The sequence below is a fragment of the Schistocerca nitens genome, chromosome 3 (assembly GCF_023898315.1).
Source record: "Schistocerca nitens isolate TAMUIC-IGC-003100 chromosome 3, iqSchNite1.1, whole genome shotgun sequence".
Classification (NCBI taxonomy): domain Eukaryota; kingdom Metazoa; phylum Arthropoda; class Insecta; order Orthoptera; family Acrididae; genus Schistocerca; species Schistocerca nitens.
In genome coordinates, this window is record NC_064616.1 from 34,613,868 (window position 1) to 34,635,910 (window position 22,043).

The 22,043-nt window shown below is 41.7% G+C and overlaps 1 protein-coding gene across 5 annotated transcripts in view; it reads right to left on the bottom strand.

The window, feature by feature from the left end:
* Positions 1-9,411: 9,411 nt before the first annotated feature.
* The window catches only part of LOC126247978 (protein Aster-B-like), a 224,423-nt gene continuing 211,791 nt past the window's right edge, over positions 9,412-22,043 (bottom strand). For all 5 annotated transcript variants that reach the window (XM_049948546.1, XM_049948544.1, XM_049948545.1 and 2 more), the window contains 4 exons: positions 15,591-15,779; positions 12,097-12,274; positions 10,189-10,309; positions 9,412-10,102 (listed from right to left, as the gene is read on the bottom strand). In XM_049948546.1, coding sequence (XP_049804503.1) covers positions 9,911-10,102; positions 10,189-10,309; positions 12,097-12,274; positions 15,591-15,779 — 680 coding nt within the window. In that variant the 3' untranslated portion in view covers positions 9,412-9,910. The remainder of the gene's footprint in view (positions 10,103-10,188; positions 10,310-12,096; positions 12,275-15,590; positions 15,780-22,043) is intronic.

Here is a 22,043-nt window from a genome sequence, read left to right on the forward strand (position 1 = left end):
GTGCATGTTATAACCAACTTCCTATACAAAAGGACTAATCACCATCATGCACCTCATCTATTTTTCTTTCTGAGAGCAGTACAGTGTCAACTTTAGGAAATTGTGTAGTAATAACTGTAACTGGGATATCCTTCAAGAAGAATGTGTACGTCAGGCTAGATGGCTGTCATTAAATGGCAACAATTCAAAACAAAAGGAAGAAAAGTATGTAGATCTAGCTGAATTCCAAATATTTGTCTTTCTCACTGCAGAGAAGAAACAGACCCAGAAAATACAATGTTCTTACTTTTATTTCCTTTCGAGTAGAGATTAAGAATTAAAAATTCATTAACACATATTTACTATCCACCACAACTTAAAGAAAAACTTGGTGAGGAAACTCAATGGAATATCAGGTAAAAAAATACAATACATGGAAGAAAAGTATCTCTGAAGAACTTCAAATGCATGACAATACACAACAATAAGAGAGTTTATTTAATGTTCTGAAGGTGTCACATACAGGAAAACATCACAAAAATGATCGTGTTACTATAAGCAAAAACCGATGTGAAACTTCCTGGAAGGAGGGGGGGGGGGGAGAGAGAGAGAGAGAGAGAGAGAGAGAGAGAGAGAGAGAGAGAGAGAGAGAGAGAGATACCGCTCAACTGAAATGTCTGTGGACAAGATGTTGCCTGTGAAGAGCAAGGAACTAGATTCAAGCTCTGGTATAGTACACAGTTTACATCTATCGGGAAGATTTATAACAATGCATAACACTAATAAATAGTGAATTATTTGTGCTAAAAATTGATATAATCTGAAAGACAAATTTGTCTGTTTACAGAAGTGAACTTTCTGAAAAACATCATTGGCAACAGCCTGGGTAATAAATTATATCCCAGCCTTACCCACTAGAAAACTAGTGTTTCAGGTGCTCCTCAAAACGATAGGAAATGGAGGGTGAGAAAGGGGAAGATTATGCATATAGATTTCACATGATGAATCATATTCTTAAAAACATGTAATGACCAACAAAAGAATAATTAATGGCTGATAAAAAAACATAGTGTTTTATTATACATAGCATCATCAATTTCAAACAAAACTGTTTACTCTGTACTAGCTACTTATGCCTTTCAGTTTCTTACAACATATTTGATACACAGTAGAAGAAGCAATTCATCATACTGAATGTAAAAGAACATACAATTCTGTACCTAATGAAATAACATGTAGATGAAAATCTGGCTGCAACAAAAGATGGAATTACTATAGAAGACAAAGAAAGGGAAAGGCACAAAGGTTTTATAATAAGGTAAGAAAAGTACCAGGCTGGGAGACACATTTACATGAAAAACAACAAAATTTAATCCTTCTGATGCAGAAGAAGTGGTTTATACATATGTAATCCACAGACACAAAAGAAGTTGAAACCAGAAAGGGAAGTCAAGGAACAATAGAGAGAAATAAATTGGGAAAAAAGGAATGAACACATCAAAACAATAGAAGATTAGGAGTGACAAAGCAACAGAAAGCAGCTCAAATAGGAGTGGCATGAGAGGAGAGGGGAGGGGAGGGGAGAGTGTGGGGTGATGAGGGGAGGGTGTGGGGTGAGGAGAGGAGGGGAGGGGAGGGTGTGGGGTGGGGTGAGGAGAGGAGGGGAGGGGAGGGTGTGGGGTGAGGTGGGTTGGGGGGAGGGGAGGGGGTTACTCTGGTCTAAGAATTATCAGACTGCCTATGAGAGTCAGAGAATAAACATGCATAGGTGTAGGCCTAGCTGTCACTTCTAAGAAAAACTGTTCTTTATATGTAAATCAAAGAAATAATGCCACATATTAGGAATTCAAACTAGCTGTTGGTTTCACATCTCAGGATGTAATATCTTCTACCTTTACATTTCAAGGGAGGTACTGACATCAGCTTTAATTGGACACTGAAATAATTCAGTGGTGAAAGTTGAAAATTTGTGCCTAACTGGGACTCGAACCCGGATTTCCTGCTTCTTGCATGGGGTCACTTTAACCACTTCGGCTATCCAAGCACAGTTCGCGGCCCAAATTCTTAACTTATCATACACTACTCTGTCTGTTTACCTCATCTGCTTGCAGTGTTTCCTGTATTCCCGCAAGAGCTTCGGACGCTATTGTCGATTCACACTAAGGATGTCTAGTACTCAGGCTTACAGACATACTATATGTGTGAAGTGCCTGTTCTGTAGGACATATCCGTAAGCTTGACTGCTATGATATCACCAGTGCAGGTGCAAAATTGTGTCCAAACTTATTGCAGAAACAAGGGAAACACTGTGAACAAATCATGTAAATGGACATGGATGCTAAATAGTAGTGTCTCCACCATGTTGAGAATTTGGGCCAGCAGTGAAGCATGATAGAATAGCCAAAGTGGTTACGGCTACCGCTCACGTAAAGTGGAAAATTCGAGTCTGAGTCCCGGTCCGGCACAAATTTTCAACTTTCACCACTGAATTATTTTAATGCCCAATTGTGGTTGATGTTGGTACCTCCCTTGAAATATCAATATTTACAGCTGCCATATCAAAGATTGTGGCGTCTGTTCTGTAGGAACAGGCACCAGACAAATAAAATCTTCTATGTTTGCAGTGTGTCAACTGAATAGGACAGAATTATTTATTCCACTAACAGAATCTTTCTTATGAATAATCATTCCTAATTCCAATGCTGCAGATACAAACTTATGCCGAGACACAAAAATTATGGACTAGCAGCTTAAATTCTACTAATACATTTTACTGATGTCCTCTTCATTGCCATTTCAATCTACAAAGTGCTCTTTTCTACACTTCTCTCCATTTTTTGTCTTGTTTCTGATGTCTGCTTTTCATTCCCACATTTTTTATGAATCACTTTGCTTTTAGTTACAGTTCACCAATCTGAGGAACTTTTATCCATTTTTTTGGGTCATTACTGCCAAAAATTTTTGTCATGTGCATTTATCCCGTAACTTCTTGTTATTCATATCTAGTATTCCTTTTATTTTCCAGTGCAGCTCTTGTTGGCAGAAACAACCATAATCTCTTACCCATAATACTGTTCAAGATTTTGTTTTTGGCTGATATTCATAAATTTTTGACTAGAAATTATGTCTTATAACCAATCATCAGGTAACACCATATTATGTTTTACTATACATAGCATCATCAATTTCAAATAAAAATGTTTACTCTATACTAGATACTTATTTCACTCAGCAGTTTTACATAAACAGTACATTACACAGAGTTACTGTATCACATGATTAATAGTGTCTCATTTTCATGGTAAGCAAGAACTTTCATACCTATGCTTTAGTAACAATGGTAGTAAACACAGTGAAAAAAACCTTGTTACACATGCAACTTATCTTCTCAAGTAAAATATCTACAATTTCTAAAACATTACACATTTTTATCTAAACTTCTTATCAGGTATCAGACTATTTCACAAAATGAAGGAAACAAACTTTAGTTGAGTTAAAGAGAAGAAGACTACAAAAATTCACAAATTATTATATCAACAAATTTTAAGAAAATGTCAAAAAAAATTTTCAGTGTATGATTCTAACAGACTTTGAGGTCTATCTCTCTAATGAAATTGTATATATACTTTAAAATGTTTGTCTCTCAATAACAAATAGCACTGAGATTTTTTTTAGCATCAAACGTTTCTTACTGCAACAAGAATCTGGACATTCCATTGTTTCTTCTGCACTGTTATTACATTCCACAGGAAAAAGTTTGGATCTTAGGTAATGTACATGATACCATTTTATCACATTCACTATATCTCTTATCCTCTCTGTTTGGCTTAACCAGGGTTTAAATCTGGCCGAAAGTAAAGCCGTACAGTGAGAAAAGTAAGATAAGGTCATTAGTCCTACCCACTGACCACAAACCTTGCCATGAAGCACTGAATAAGGCATTCTTTTAACTGTGTGGTGCACATGTACACTGTAGTGGACAGCTGTTAGTGGTCACTTCTTTGGTGTTTTCAATCAGTCCTGAGACTGCAAATGCATGCAGGGCACAGAACCGGTAGGGAGTGTAAACTGGAGTTGACCACAAGAAATTTGCAGGTCCAGGACTGATTTAAAGTGCCAAAGAAATGACATTAACAGCTATCCACTGCAGTGGACATGTGCACAACATGGTTAAGCATGTTATGCTAAGTTTTTCCATAGTATTTGTGTGGGATGAAAACCCTGGAAAAAAATTACCTGTCCTCCAGTAGAGGTTGGATGCAGGGTTGACAGCCCACTCTGTAAAAAACACCTGTTACAAAACTTCAACAAAGAAAAGCTGGATGGATAAAAGATAGTTGACATGGCATGGAAAAAGCTACAAAGGATGGGCAACCAAACAATGGAGACAAGAAAAGTAAGAAAAGAAAGAAAAACAATATAAAGCATATTTCAGATTTATTCATCAGTACTTGGAATATGAGATCACTATACTGCCCAGGACCTCTGAAAATGATGCTAGACCAAATAATGAACCTGAAGCAGAGTACCAGAGCATTACAAGAAGTAAGATGAACCAGGAGTGGAATCCTAGAAAAGAAAGAAGCAAACATATTTTATAGCTGTAGCAAAAGGAAACATGAGTTCGGGACAGGATTTGTGGTGCATCATCAACTAAAGCATTTAGTAATTGGATTCAACTCTGTAAACCCAAGACTATCAACACTTAGGATAGACAGGAAATTCTACAATTACTCCACAATTAACGCCCACACACCAACTGAAGAATCAGAGAATGAGGAGGTCAAAGCTTTCTATGAATCTCTGGAAAGAGCATATGATGAATACCCAGGGCACGATATAAAAATACCAGCCAGAGACCTAAATGCCCAGGTAAAATGTCATGTGACTAGGGCCTCCCATCGGGTAGACTATTCGCCGGGTGCAAGTCTTTCGATTTGATGCCACTTTGGCGACTTGCGCGTCGATGGGGATGAATGATGATGATGATTAGGACAATGCAACACCCAGTCCCGGAGTGGAGAAAATCTCCAGCTGGGAATCGAACCCAGGCCCTAAGGATTGAAATTCTGCCAAGCTGACCACTCAGCTACTGGGGGGCAGACAATGCCCAGGTGGGAAGAGAACACATCTAGACACCAATAATCGGCATCTATAATAAACATGCTGTAAGTAATGACAATGGGACAAGGTTAATACCATTTGCAACATCTACAAACATGGTGGTAGGCTCGACATTGTTCCCACACAAGGAAATACATCTTACTGGATATAAGAGTTTAGAGTTCTAAATAGGACAAGAATATCCAATGTATTGAAACAAACCTGGCCCAAGACATAGATATATAGCATCACAGCTTTAGACTCAAAGGAAGCAAGGGAACAATACCAGGAGAGAATAATTCAGGCCCTTGGAAAGGCTGGAGAATGTAACAAGATTGAAGATCAGTGAGAAAAGATAAAAAAAGACAGTGCATACAACAGCAAGTGAGATAGGAACTGTGTATGGCAAACACGAACCTCGTGGTTCAATAATGAATGTGAAAAGTAACAAATGAAAAAATGAAGCATACAGAAAGACATTAAAACCACATTATACCAGGTGGATAATGGAAGAATATAAAGAAAAACGGAGAGTTGAAAAATGGACCCATCGAAGGAAAATGAAGGAGTGGATGAAGGCAAGTATTGAAGAAATGGAGCTTCTGAAAAGTGCAAACAAGACAAGATTTTATAGGGAGGTGAATAAGGCACGGAAACCTTTCAAGGACAGAAAAAGTTTAATAAAAGATGAGAATGGCAAAATTTTAAGGAAGAGAAGGAGATATGTAAGAGGTGGCATTTCTACTTTGATAATCTCCTTAATGTGAGACCAGTTGTACCAAGGAACCCAACAGAAATACAGGAGGAAGAGAACTCACGTAACAGTGTGGATCCATCTAACTTAGAAGAGGCGAAAACTGCAATGAGGAAATTAAAGAACAACAAGGCGACAGGAACAGACAGCAATCCAGCAGATACTCAGGAGAATCATTGGTCCAATTTGCAAAAGGGAAAGATGGAGGGCATACAACCTTGAGTTGTATAGCATCTACAAAGACCAGCCTGTTAGAAGAATTGTGAAGTCATCTAGGCTGAATTGGGCTGGACACATGGCACAGGTGAATGGCACAGAAATACCAAAACATATATTACAAGAAAAGCCAGGTGGACAGAGAAAAAAACATGGTCGACCAAAAAACTGATGGGAGGATGGTGTCATAGAAGACTTTCGGAAGATGGGCTACAGGAACTGGGATACATGGAAGGAGATAGTTGAAGAGGCTACGACTCCTCATGAGTTGTAGAGCCGCAGAAGAATAAGGGAGACTGGAAACAGCAAATAAATGACATTAACAGCTATCCACTCCAGTGGATATGTGCACCACATGGTTAAGCACGTTATGCAAAGTTTTTTTTTCTTATTATTTGTGTGCTAGCTTGGATGTGAGAAAAGGAGAGGGTTGGGGGGAAAGCAGCAGACAGCTACAGGGTAACTACTGACTAGAGAAGCATGTGATTCTATGTGTTTGTAAATATCACAGCTGAAGCTCATGGAAATCACCAACTCCGTGACTAGATGAAGTATGGAATGGACACAAATAATAAGTAATTTCAAGGCTATGCACACAAAATCATCACTACACACGGTAATACATACACTTCACATTTATTAATGTCCTACTGCATTCTCCTCATATGCATGAGGCAAAATATGGAGTAGCTCTTTAATGAAGGTCACTTACATTCTCCCTAACTCCAGTAAAACTTACTATAATAATTCTGACTGTCCTGATGCACATTTAATTCTTAGCAGTACATTGCTATGTGATTTTGTATGAAATGTTGCCGGAAATGCAAATATTTTTAACTGCCAAAGAGCAAATAATTTGTACATAATTTCATCAATGACTGGATTACATATTACAGTAACTTTTTCCTAGCATTTGCCTTAAGAAAGCTACACTTGAAAATGTACACAACACATGGAATTTTGCATTACTGGGGAATTCTGGTTGACTGAAAACTATTTTTTGCAACAAAATATGTTGTTACACAGGCAGAATAATTATCTTTATCTATGGACACAAAAATTTCCACTACATCAGCCTGGATATGCAGCTGATTTCGTACAATAACTTACTGAACAGAAAAACTATCAGAAATCAGAGTAGCTGCTTTGAAAATACTAAAGTCTGTTTAGAGATGATACAATTTTCTAATTTATGCAAATCAAAGTATTTCTGCTTGTTCAAAAGAGGAACTGGCCAATAGCAAAAACCTTCAAACATGTTGCTGTCTAAAGTATTATTATACGCAAGTAAATAGTGAAGAGACAGAATAAAAGTCTTCATTCAATATCAATGTCATTTCACATCCTTAACAGGAGCAGGGATGGAAAGCTAAAACAGCAAAAGACTGTTGCCAAAATGTATGAACGACACAATAGAACTGTATGGTTTTTGTAATGTGTTTTCATGAGTCATTCACCTGACTACCATCATAATAGCATGCTAGAAACTGCACAATACAGAAGGGGACTTCCTGATCAATGCAACCAACAAAATATGTCTTGAAACTGCAACAACCTTGGAACTGATTTTAGTAGATTCAAATCCTAACAATGAACAATGACCAAGTTAAATTCCAATGACAGGCTCACACAAATCTGGTGCAAAAAACAACACAGTACACAGTCATTCTAAGACTTAAATAAATGCCTTGTACAATTTTTTCTATGAAATATGTTACTTCATTACAAACACTAATTACTCTTAATAACAAGTGTTAAGCTATCTTCCTACATGCAGCACTGTGGAAATCAATGACTGCACCATGCATTCCAGAAAGTAAAATGATATTAGTGGTGGATATACAACACTAAATCAATTTTTGTGACTGCTTATCCTGCTCATGATGTAGCAATACACTTATGGTTGGAAACTTAACCAAGAGCTGAACTTTGAATTTAATGTTATGTTCTATGCCCTTACAACCACTGATCTAACACCTTCAATGTGGTTTGGTAATGACATTTAACCCTCTTCCCCCCCCCCCTCCTAAAAAAAAGTATTCATTGTGAAGACACCATTGAATAAAAGAAGACTGAGATGAGTGTAACAAACTTACTCCAACAGCCACAGCAGTAGCTAGAAAGGGTAGATGGAATAGCTGTGGTAGCCACCTCTACAACTGCTATTCATATTTTCTAGCAATATTTTGAAAGTGTTGGAGGGATGAAAGTGTGCATTTGCAAATAAATAATTATAATCTTTCTGCTAATATGAAATGAAATTACACAACAAACTTATATTACATGACACAATAGATCTGATAGTTATTCATAAGCCTTAGTGACCCGTTTCTCTGTATGTGAAGTAAAATATGAACTTTATGTCACTGACTAGTTTCTGTTTCAAATTTTAGACATGGCAGATTCAGATCTTAGCTGAGAGTAAATTAATTATTTCACAATAAGTATTAAAGTTATCAGTAAAATAATTCCTGTGTAAGAATTCTATATTATACATTATTCAACGTCAAAATAATGATTACAGTAATGAAAGGGGCAGCCAGTACAATGGAACTACTTGTGAAAGTGACAGTACTGGTAACAGTAAAATTTATAATTATGATGGTAGTGGCAGCAGCAGTGGTAGCAGCAGTAAAAAATCAGTAACAACAACAACAACAACAACAACAGCCCATCATAACTACCAGCATCAGTACCAGGACCACTACCATGATAAAAACAGTCAACAGCATCTACTGCTCTGCTCAGAGTTAACAATTGCAATCTGCCACAAAAGTCTGTAACAAAGACAGATAGAAAAGCACAATAAAAATGTATGAATTTTGCAGTGTTTCATTACTTCATTAAATCAGTGACCCACATCTTTACAATGCAAATTAATTTGTGCAACACCTGACTGACATATCACAAATAACTGGCATTCATTATTTAAATATTCAACAAATTTATTCAACATATGACTTAATAAAATAAACTCAGTGCTAAGATAACCACAATAATAAATACAAACACTACTTATGACTGCCCTTGTACACTATTTGACAATGATACTGATGTGGCATACTGAACTTTGACTATCTATTCTAGTTCGACATAAATAAAGTATTTCCACTAGTTTAACGCCAGGTATAAAATTCACACCTATACACTGTTTTAACCTCAATATATATAAGATCAAGTTGTGTGCGTATGCACCCACCCACCCACCCACCCACCCACACACACACACACACACACACACACACACACACACACACACACACACACCTCTCTCTCTCTCTCTCTCTCTCCCTCTCCCTCTCTCTCTCTCTCTCTCTCTCTCTCTCTCTCTCTCTCTCTAACACCCCCCCCCCCCCAAAACAACACACTCCTTCTCTCTTCAATACTGTAAGTTATAACTGCAGTAAACTGTTTTGCACTGCCACAATATAATAACAAATTATTCTATTAAAAATATCAAAACTGCTATTTTAGTTGTCCATTATCGATGACAACTAGTATTTAACTATCACAGGTAAAAAACAAGAAAATTTTTCATACTCATAACATTCAAAAGTGGCAACTTGAGTCTAACAGCTGAAAGTCACTTTTTTGCACCACATGTACACTAGAAAAATTTTCTTCGGGATATTTCTGCACAATCTCTCATGTAGGGTAAGAGTGATAAAATACTACCGCAGTCCCCACACTTGCTACAGTTTTACAAATCCATATAAAACAAGGCATACTGCTCAAACTGAGCAGGTGCACTTTGGGAACACATACAGAACACACACACTTATGTTTACAGCCTCTGGCCAACCCATACATTAAAAGGATAGCACTTTACAGTTTTACAGAAACTGCATACAATATGTGTTACAACTCTCGATTTTCTCCAGCATTTCGCGGTACAATGTTTACTGTTTGTTGTGGATATTTCACGGTCTGTTCAACATTTTTGTTGCTTGTAGTTTCCTCTTCTGCAACAGATTCCTTCAGTATAGATAATACTTTCTTGCTGACTAATGGATTAATACTGACTTGCAGCTCACTCAATGATTCTTCACTCTGTATGTACAAAAATTAAAAAACAAAATAGTTTAAGACAACACAGATACAATAAAATTTTTTAGTTTAGGAAATCTAAAGACTACCTGACGTAGCAACTGCACAGCAGCTTGCAGAACTTTCTGCCATTTTTGCATTTCAATGTTATGAAGAATCTCCTGTTGCTGTAGTAACCTCAACCACTCTTCGTGAGATTTTGGTGGGTTTCTGCAATTGGGTGGGAAAGAAAAAGTAGAATGAAATGTCTAACAATTGTAGTCAAATTTATTACCTAAGAATAGCTCACACAAAAACAACCAACCACAGCTGTGATGCCTACAAAGGGTTTATGTAGATTAAAGTGATCCTTGAATGAAGTACTGTTAACTGAATTATTTACAAGTATTTGATAGAATGCATGCACATCTAAAAATGAAACACTAACTACAGGCTATTCTGTAATACTTTACTGCCTGAGAAGCTGAAAGCTGTTTAGTAACACACTAATCTATCAGAGAATATCCAGAAGTCTAACTCATAAAATTAAAACATAAAAGGCCAGGAAAGAAACTGTGAAGTCCACTTCTGTTATAGAACTGTTCTAGAATATGATCTGTATGTCAACAGCATCTTTACAACAAGCACATGCAACATAATAATGGAAATTCTGGATACAAGGTACATAATTCAAAAGTAGGTCACCACTCACACTTGCAATGATGTACTGAATGGTCGACAAGCACATAAAAAGGATTAACTGCTGTTACACTACATTCATATCTGCCCCCTTCATCAAGTAGACAAAGTTAATTTGTAAAGACACACATGCACTTCTAATACAACAGCACAAATTGTGCAAATGGAACCCATAGGCAACCAAGAGTGGGAAGAGGGGCAGTGCAGAGAGAAGAGACAACAGTTGTTTGTATAGAAGGGGAGAGAGAAGGAAGGCAGTAAGGAAGCAAGCAAGATTAAGTTTAACTTCTCATTGATGATAAGATCATTAGGTATAGAACATAAGTTTGGATATGAGAAGGACAGTGAAAGAGCTGGGTCATGTCCTTTACAAAGGAACCATCTTAGCATTAATGTCAACTGATTTTTGGGAAAACCTCAATCTAGATGAACAGGAATTTGAGTTTTATTCTTCTCAAATTCAAGGGTAATGCGGAAGAGAGCAATAAGGGCAAGGCAGAGAGGAATAAGATTTCAAAAGCAGCAACAATTCCAGACTTCACTTCAGGAGAAAATGTACTCAGCTTTTTTTCCAAGTTTTACCACTCCAGGAATGATACGGACTGATGAAGGTAAATGTGTGAAGCTTTACGCACTCATGCATGCATGTACCATCCCCCCCCCCCCTCCACACACACGAGAGAGAGAGAGAGAGAGAGAGAGAGAGAGAGAGAGAGAGAGAGAGAGAGAGAGAGTGTGTGTGTGTGTGTGTGTAGCCAGTCAACTGTCTTTCTTGTTCTTCTCTGCAGACTTTAACCAGTATCTCTAATAGTAATTGGCAATGCTACAATGCTGTGGAACTCAATTTTTGTTTCTGGAAAAATTCATAAACACAAAAAAGTAGGATTATTTATAACTGGTGTGTTTCCTTAATGAATTATGATAAAAACACAGGTGTCAGCACACACGGATTAAAATGAAAAATCACCTACACCGAAATTCATGCTATGCATAGAAATAGCAGATTACATTATTTGCTGACATGTCATGTGGACCATAGTGATTCAACACTGTATCTTAAAGGTGAGTGGTGGTCTGTCCTCTTTTAATATCTATAGTACTACTCTTTGGCCCAGTCATGAGCTTGTGAGAACGTCTACATTCAACACACGAGCCGTATCAAGACTTGCATTTACATAAGTAAGCCAACATAGCAGAATAATTCAAAGTATTAGAGAGTGCTGCAGAATACAACAATGTTCATTTCTTTTTCCAAAGGGTTACTTATATTTAATACGAAATAATGAAGGAAGATGCTAAATTTTGACGGAAAAGTTTACCTCATTACTTGCAGGTCCATTACAGAGAAAGGGTGATCTGTATGTTGTGTCCATTCCTCCAACATCCATAATTTGCAATACAAAAGCCCATTTAGGAACACAAGAACAGTAAGAACCACTACTAACGTCCAAGCCAAGAAGTCTGGACCACTGCTTCGACCATCATTCAGATATGGCCCTGTAATCAGAAATATGAATATAATGATCACTCCTGTGCTGTTTTCACCATAGAAAGAGCATTGCTCGAAAGGGAGAGGGGTAGGGGTAGAGGGAGGGGGAGGAAGAGGGGGAGGGAGAGGGGAGGTGGAGGGAGAGGTGGAGGGAGAGGGGGAGGGGGAGTTTGAGGGGGAGGGGGAGTTTGAGGGGGAGGGGGAATGGGAGTTTGAGGGGGAAGGGGAATTTGAGGGGGAGGTGGAGAGGGAGAGGGGGAGGGGGAGGGAGAGTGGGAGGGAAGAGGTGGAGGGAAGAGGGGGAGGGAAGAGGGGGAGGGAAGAGGGGGAGGGAAGAGGGGGAGGGAAGAGGGGGAGGGAAGAGGGGGAGGGAAGAGGGTGAGGGGAAGAGGGGGAGGGAAGAGGGTGAGGGGAAGAGGGGGAGGGGAAGAGGGTGAGGGGAAGAGGGTGAGGGGAAGAGGGGGAGGGGAAGAGGGGGAGGGGAAGAGGGGGAGGGGAAGAGGGGGAGGGGAAGAGGGGGAGTGGAAGAGGGGGAATGGAAGAGGGGGAGGGGAAGAGGGGGAGGGGAATAGGGGGAGGGGAAGAGGGGGAGGGGGAGAGGGGGAGGGGGAGAAGGGGAGGGGGGAGGGGGAGAAGGGGAGGGGGAGAGGGGGGAGGAGGGGGAGGGGGGAGGAGAGGGAGGAGAAGAGGGGGAGGGGAAGAGGGGGAGGGGAAGAGGGGGAGGGGAAGAGGGGGAGGGGAAGAGGGGGAGGGGAAGAGGGGGAGGGGAAGAGGGGGAGGGGAAGAGGGGGAGTGGAAGAGGGGGAGGGGAAGAGGGGGAGGGGAAGAGGGGGAGGGGAAGAGGGGGAGGGGAAGAGGGGGAGGGGAAGAGGGGGAGGGGAAGAGGGGGAGGGGAAGAGGGGGAGGGGAAGAGGGGGAGGGGAAGAGGGGGAGGGGAAGAGGGGGAGGGGAAGAGGGGGAGGGGAATGTAAGAGGGGGAGGGGAATGTAAGAGGGGGAGGGGAATGTAAGAGGGGGAGGGGAATGGAAGAGGGGGAGGGGAATGGAAGAGGGGGAGGGGAATGGAAGAGGGGGAGGGGAATGTAAGAGGGGGAGGGGAATGTAAGAGGGGGAGGGGAATGTAAGAGGGGGAGGGGAATGTAAGAGGGGGAGGGGAATGTAAGAGGGGGAGACGGAGGGGGAGGGAGAGTCGGAGGGGGAGACGGAGGGGGAGACGGAGGGGGGATGGAGGGGGGATGGGGAGATGGAGGGGGGAGGGGGAGAGGGAGGGGGGAGGGGGAGAGGGAGGGGGGAGGGGGAGAGGGAGGGGGGAGGGGGAGAGGGAGGGGGGAGGATGAATAGTTCTCAAGTGAGTAGCCACAAATATTCTCATCAAACAGACACAAAATTTCAGCAATAAAATGAGGTGGCAAAACAGAACATGTTAGACTACTATACAGATTCACCATTGATGTGTACCATGAAAAAATGATTAAAAGTGCATAGCACTCATTAGTTTAAATTTAACCCTTTGTGGATGGCAACTGTACTGGTACAGCAGCGGCCATATTGTTGCACCAGCCTACGACTGTACAGGTACATTTTTGCTTTTCTGTCTTGTGTATTTGCCACAGCAGCTGACAGGCACATAGAATAAAATGATTATTTAGTAAGATTTCAGCCTTTAAACACACACACACACACACACACACACACACACACACACACACAATTTTTCTGTAACTGTGGCACAATGGGCCAGTGTGATTGTCTAACCAGAACAAAACGAGAAACAACAAATAATGGGAGAGAGAAAGAGATAGTAGAAAGATGCATGGGGCACACAGATAAGGAAAACTGTTAAAGGGAAGAGAGTGAGTGAATGCAGGACCAGGATCATTCACTGCAATCAAATGAATTACACTGTAACCTTCATAAATATGTTAATAGTTATGCGAGGTCACACTGACAGACAGTAATTCCTTGTCAACTATGATCACATCAGTATAAGCATATCAAATTTATTGGCGGGATTAAATGGAGGACCACTTAAAATGATAAACATTATCTAAGTTGAAAGATAACTTCTCATGTCAGTTCTTATGGAATGCTTGTATCTATATCTAAATCTACATTTGTATTATGCAAACCACTGTCAAGTGCATGGCCAACGGTATTTCCCATTGTATCACTTATTACAGTATTATGTCTACTTTCCTTTCCATCTGCACCTGGGTTGCAGGAAGAATGACTACTTAAGGACCCCTGGAAGCACTGTAATTATCGTTGTCTAATTTTGTTTTTGTGGGTCCTAAGGGAGCAACTTGTGATTGTAGGACATTCCTAGACTGCTCACTTATTGCTGGTCCTTTTGTGGGACAATTAGTACCTATCTTCAAACCTCTGCTAGCTCTGACCTCTCAGCATCTCCAAACAAACTTTGCTGCCTTTATCTGTATATTTTTAATATCCCCCGTTAGTGTTATTTGTCCCCCTCCTTAGCCAAGTGGTTAGCACGACTGACTGTCATGCAGGGGACCGGGGTTCGATTCCCGATATTGCCAGGGATTTCTCCTAGGTGGACTGTACTCAGCCTCATGAGACCAACCAAGGAGCTACTTGACCAATTAGTAGTTGTTCCAAGGTCAAGTAACCCAACAATGACTGGGAGGTGGCAGAGGAAGACATAACAGCAGATTGGGCTCAACTGGCCCATCTAGGGCCAGAACACACAACTTTACCTACTTTACCTTAATTCTATTTGATATGGGCCCTTAGTAATATTCTAGGATGGGTCGCATAAGTGTTTTGTACGTAATGTTGTTTGTCTGTCACCTATTGCATCTACAATTGAGCCTTGGTGAGCAATTCAATAAATATCCCCTGTAAATTGTTACACACAGGTACATATATGAGTTGACCGATTTCAATTATGACATATTGATATTATAGTCATCAATTGCACATTTCTAAACTTTTATGCAAACTACCTATCCTTGCACGACTTTGGAATCCTATCGAGACTTAACTGAATATTTGCGCAGATCTTTTGTTTTCCGACAACACATCATTACAGATACCTTTATCATGTGTGTAAAAACAGAGGTTACAACGCTGTCTGCTAGGTCAGCAACGTACAACTGAACAGGAAGGGAAACAACACACTCCCCAGAGGCATGCCTGAAATTAGTTCTACATTTCTGATTGAGTTACTGTACAAGTCTCATGGCACAAAATAAATATTTTGAAACATATAGTGCAAAAGAAAAATGTCAATTACAGTTACTCAGTTTTCACTGGGTGCCAACAAAATTATAGGTGTTTAAATACAAGGGGGTATGTATACTTGTTAGTGGGTGTCCAAGTCGAGGTGCGGAATCTTCCAGAAGATTTGGACCAACTGTAGCACCCCGTCTGCGTCTTCTTGTTGTTTTCTTCTTGGAAATGTTGTCATGATCACATTCTACCTGAAGTGCCTTTGCTAGTGATCCATAGAAATCATCCAATCCAGCCCACGTATTCTTTTCAATAAAACCTTGAAATAAAAAGAAGTCTGGGTTGTTTTCAAACAAAAATCAACAAAGTTAAATAATGAAATATGAACAGCGGGTTAAAACAATTAAACAATAGTATATAAGTATATTAGTGCTGTTCCAGTTTATATCACATAAATTTCATGTTTGCAGTTGTACTATTCACAACTAGTATGAAGTTACAATGTTATGAAAAGGATATTTGCCACTCACCATATAGTGTAGATGCTGAATTGCCGATAGGAGCAACAAAAAGACTGTCAGAAAGTGAGCTTTTGGCCAACAAGTGCTTTGTTGAAAATAGACATCATACGCACAAGCACTCACGCAAATGCAACTCACACACACACACACACACACACACACACAACCACAGTCTCTGGCTGCTGAAGCCAGACAGTGAGCAGTAGTGCATGATTGGAGAGGTAACTGGGTGGTGGGGATAAGGAAGGGCTGGGACAGGAAGGGGGAGGGATAGCTGCTTGCAGGAGCACAAAAAAGGGATGAGGTGGAGAGAGGGTAGTACAGCTAGGTACAGTTAGGAGGTTAGACGGAGAAGGCGGGGAGGGGGGGCTAGCGGAAAAGAAAAGAAGTAGAAAGACTGAGGGTGCTCTGGTGGAATAGAGGGCTGCGTAGTGCTGGAATGGGAATAGGGAAGGGGCTAGATGGGTAAGGACAATAACTAAAGAAGGTTGAGGCCAGGAAGGTTACCAGAACATAGGATATATTGTAGGGAGGATTCCCACTTGTGCAATTCAGGAATGCTGGTGTTAGTGGGAAGGATCCAGATGGCACAGGCTGTGAAGCAGTCACTGAAATGAAGAACGTAGTCTCGGGCAGCATGCTCAGCAACAAAGTGGTCCCGCTGTTTCTTGGTCACAGTTTGTTGGTGACCATCCATGCTTACGGCTTCTTTGATTCATTGATGACATCTTTGTGATCTGGACTGAGGAAGAGGACAACCTATCCACATTCCTCCAGAACATCAATACCTTCTCACCCAATCACTTCATCTGGTCCTACTCAACTCAACTTCCTCGATGTTGATCTCCACCTCAAAGATGACTACATCAGTACCTCTGTCCATCTCATATCTACCAACCACTATCGAGACCTCCACTTCGACAGCTGCCATCCATTCCACACCAAGAAGTCCCTTCCATACAGCCCTGCCACACATTGCATCTGTTATGATGAGCGGTCCCTCTCGAAATATCCCAAGGGGCTCCCTGATGCCATCATGAACTGTTGATTGGTTGGCTGGTTGGTTGGGTTGGTTGGTTTAAAAGAGGGGGGAAGGGACCAAACTACAAGATCATCGGTCCCTTGTTTCGAAGAAAATAATGCCAAAAGGGTGAGAATGAGACAATGAGACTTACACCAGAAAACAGAATGTAAGGAAACACCACAACAACGACTGAAGGGCAACAAACACTTAAATGGACAAAAAGGGACAAGAAAACCACAAAGACACAAGAAACAGGTAGAAGAGGTTAAAACAAGAAAGCAGGTTACCATGGCTGGCTGACCATGAGGATGAAAAGGAAAAGCGAGCCACTCTGCAACACATTAAAACCTCCACCCTGAAAGCACTAGGGTGGAGGACACACTGGGACAAAGGACATGTGCTAAAACTTAGAGCAAATGATAAGACTCATCCTCAAGAACAAAACGTAAAACTAAAGCTGCTGTGGTTATGCCATTCCATCTCCCAAATGCGATACTGAACGCAGGTCAGTTTCAGAGAAGCCGATCTCCATGAGCGATTTCCGCATAGCCTGTTTGGCCACCATGTCAGCAAGTTAATTGCCTGGGATTTCGACGTGACCTGGGGTCCAGACAAACACCACTGAACGACTGGACCATTCCAGGGCACAGATGGATTTCTGGATGGTCGCTACCAAAGGATGACAAGGGTAGCACTGGTCAATAGCTTGTAGACTGCTTCAGGAGTCAGTACACAGGAGAAATGAATCTCCTGGGCATGAGCGGGTGTGCTCAAGAGCACAAGATATGGCCGCCAGCTCTGCACTGAAACTGAAAACACTGCAGCCATCTGGTAAGGAGTGCTGTTCTATATGTCCTCCATGGACATAGGCAACGCCAACATGACCATCAGCCATCAAAGCCATCAGTGTAAACCACTTCATGGCCCCAGTACACATCGCGAATCGAGAGGAAGTGATAACGGAGAGTCGCAGGGTTAACTGAGTCCTTAGGGCCATGTGAAAGGTCCAGGCGAAGACGTGGCCTAGGTGTACATCATGGAGGTGTTTGTGAATGAACCTCAAGTATATGTGGTAAAGCGAAGGACTCCAGTTCGGAGAGAAGGGATCACACACGAACTGCAATTGTAAGCCCTGACTTTGGCCGCCGACGCGATAGATGAGCCGCCGTGGACGGGAAAAGAAGACGGTAATTCAGATGCGCAGGAGAACTACAAACATGTGCAGCGTAACTGGAGAGCAATTGCGCACGTCAAACCTGCACTAGAGGGACTCCGGCCTCCACCAGGATGCTGATCACCGGACTCGTCCTAAAAGCTCCTGTCGCTAGGCCATCACCAAAGTGGTGCACTGTGTCAAGTAAACGCAGCTCTGAGGGTCCTGCCGAACCATAAACCACACTCCCATAGTAGGTAAAGTTCTGGTTCTGGATGAACGGAACGACGCCGACGGAAGTGCATAACACACGACTTTGCAGCCAAAAACTGGAAACTGTGGGCTACAGCCCATGACAGCGCCTTGTGGATGGCTCCTTGTAGGCACCAATCAGCAACACTAGTACTGGTGAAGCAGTACAAAATGCAGAAGTCGTCTGCATATAGAGAAGGCAAGACCGATAGCCCTACAGCTGCCGCTAGACCATTAATGGCCACTATAAATAGAGATACACTCAATACGGAGCTGTGCGGGACCTTATTTTCCTGGATATGGGGGGAACTATGGGAGGCACCAACTTGGACACAGAAAGTACAAAGCGACAGGAAATTTTGGATAAAAATCAGGAGCGGGCTTCGGAGACCCCACTCATATAATGTGGCAAGGATATGTCGCCAGGTCGTGTCATACTCACAAAAGATGGCAACCAAGTGTTGGCATCCGGAAAAGGCTGTTCAGATGGCAGACTCGAGGGACACAAGATTATCAGTGGTAGAGCGACCCTGGCAGAAGCCGCCCTGACATGGAGCCAGTAGGTCACGTGACTCCAGAACCCAACCCAACCGCCGACACATCATATGTTCCAGCAGCTTACAAAGAACATTGGTGATGCTGATGGGCTGACAGCTATCCACATCAAGCGGGTTTTTACCGGGTTTAAGCACCAGAATGGAGGTGCTCTCCCGTCATTGCGATGGAAAGACACCATCACACCAGATCTGGTTGAAGACGATGAGGAGATGTTGCTTGTAGTCAGATGAGAGATGTTTAATCATCTGACCGTGGATCTGATCTTGCCCAGTAGCTGTGTCAGGGCAATGTGCAAGGGCACTGAGGAGCTCCCACTCTGTAAATGGGGCATTATAGGGTTCACTGTGGCGTGTAGCGAACGAGAGGACATTCTTTTCCATCCGCCGTTTGAGGTTGCGAAAGGCTGGGGGGTAGTTCTCGGACACAGAGGCTCGAGCATAGTGCTCGGCAATCGCATTTGTGTCTATGAGCTGCTCCAGGGAAGGATGCCATTTATGCCACTGTAGAGCTTGCTGACACTCCTTAATTGCCTCAGAGACTTCCGGAGACCACCAAGGGACCGCCTTTCACTGGGGCACCCTAAAGGGTGAGGGATCGTGTTTTCTGCCCCAGTAACGATTGTTGTAGTCATCTGCTCAACCATCACATCGATGTTACCGTGTGGGGGAGAGTCTATGGTGACCACAGAGGTGAAAGTTTTTCAGTCTGCCTTGTTTAAAGCCCATCTGGACAGGTGTCCGTGGGCCTGATGCCGGGGCAGTGACAGGAAGATGGGGAAGTGGTCACTACCACACAGGTCATCATGTGCTCTCCAGCTGATAGATGGGAGAAGTCCTGGGCTCCAAATTGATAAATCAATGGCCGAGTAACTACCATGAGCCACACTGAAATGTGTGGCATCCCCAGTATTTAAGAGGCAGAGGTCAAACTGAGACAGTAAAGTTTCGACATCTCTGCCTCAGTCAGTAAGCACGGTGCCAACCCACAAGGGGTCATAGGTGTTAAAATCTCCCAAAAATAGGAACGGTTTAAGGAGTTGAGCAATCAGTGAAGCTAATACATTCAGGGGTACTGCACCATCTGGAGGAAGATATACATTGCAGACAGTTATTTCCTGCGTCATCCTTATTCTGACAGCCACAGCTTCAAGAAGGATTTGAAGGGGCACAGTTTCACTACAGACTGAGTTTAGGACATATTCCAGCACTACATAGCCCTCTATTCCACCAACACATCCTCAGTCGTTTTAAATCTCTCCTTTTCCACTAACCCCCACCCCAATTGTCTAATCTCCCGACTGCACCTAGCTGCCCTACCCTCTCTCCACCTGTCCCTGTATGCTACCACAAGCAGCACTTTACCATCCCCAACCCCTACCCTGCTATCCTTCCCCTCCTTGTCCCAGTGTTGCCCTTACCCCAACCACCTGGTTGCCTCTCCCATCATGCACTGCTGCTCACAGTCTGACTTCAGCAGCAAGAGACTGTGGTCATGTGTGTGTGTGTGTGTGTGTGTGTGTGTGTGTGTGTGTGTTCTATTTTTGATAAAGGCCTTGTTGGCCAAGATCTCACTTTCTGACAGTCTTTTTGTTGTGCTTATCTGCGACTCAGCATCTCTGCTATATGGTAAGTAGCAATCATCCTGGTGAACATCAACTATCCTAGTGAGTAGCAACTGTTCTTTTCATAATATTATTACATTCCATCCTGGATTTTCCATTGTTTAATGTAGGAAGTTAATCAGAAGGGAAATAGTGCACTCAAGTTTAAATTTGTTTACAGTAAACATGATAGAGTTGATCTCTATTTATTTGTTTACATTTCTAATTTTTGCACAAGGCTAAGTACTCGAGTACATAAGTGTTATACACAGAAAATTATACAAATCTGATTTTGCTTAAGTTTGTATAAGATTATTTAATGTTAGAAGTCTCGACCAGTCAGCTTAATTTGTTTAATCTGCAAGCATAAATACAACTGTAACAGACCACTAATACATACAAACACGTACAGGGTGCCAAAATAAAACTAATCCAGAAAATAAGACTGACACTAGACTCACCCTTGTTAATGAAAAAGAGACCTGCCAAATCAAGGAAGAGCTGGAGACCGTGATATTGATGTAACAGTTGGACATTGTCACATCTTTGTGCAAGTGCATCCCTCACATGCTCTGTCCCTAGTACTTTACTGTGTGATTATGTCTGGGTGAGATGAGCAGTCATGTAAGTGACCACTTGAATGTTAACACAAAATGGTGCTCACAGTAAAAGACTTCACATTCACTGTTGAGCATAATGTAAAGCACAATTCACGGATAGTGTGTGTGGTCCCATTAGAGCTAGAGAGTAAGACTGGAAGTCGTTTGGCAAACTTCCAGCAAAGTCTGCAATGCAAAACACAGTGACAAAATAGCGCAAAACAGGGTCTGTAGAGAATAAAAACTGTAACCATCCAAAGATAACCAAACATTGCCCGAGCGAAGGTCAGCCTGGAATAAAGTCTGATGAAATCTCAATGCCATTTATCTACACAAGTGACAATTAAGAGATTGTTGTGTCAAAACATCATCAGAAAGGAGTCGAACCTGTATCCTTACAAATTTACTGTTGTGTGTGAGTTAAAGCATCTAGATGAAATTTCATGTGACGAGTTCTGCCAGAGGTTTCTGAGTGAAGTGGGATCAGGACTTTTGGAACCTCAGTTTTTTCATTTCTTCAATTGAGACCTAGTACAGCTATGTGAACTCACAGAACATGCATCATTACCTATCAGAAAACCCTTATCCATACTTCGAAGAACCCTTGAATATTCTGAAGATTTGGTGTGCAAATGCTTGATGTCTGCACTGTAACAGTTTTTTCACTACAATGTTAATGCTATTCAAAATGTCCAGAAACTTTTTAATGTGTACATGGGTCGAGTCACAGAAGATGAACAACTGTACGGATATTTTCAGCAAGACAGAGCAAAAGCACACACTACCATGACAACTTTGTCATGAGTGCATGTCATCTTCAGTGAGGAGAGGTCAATCAGCAGAGATGCTGCTACCTCCTGGCCACCTCTATCACCT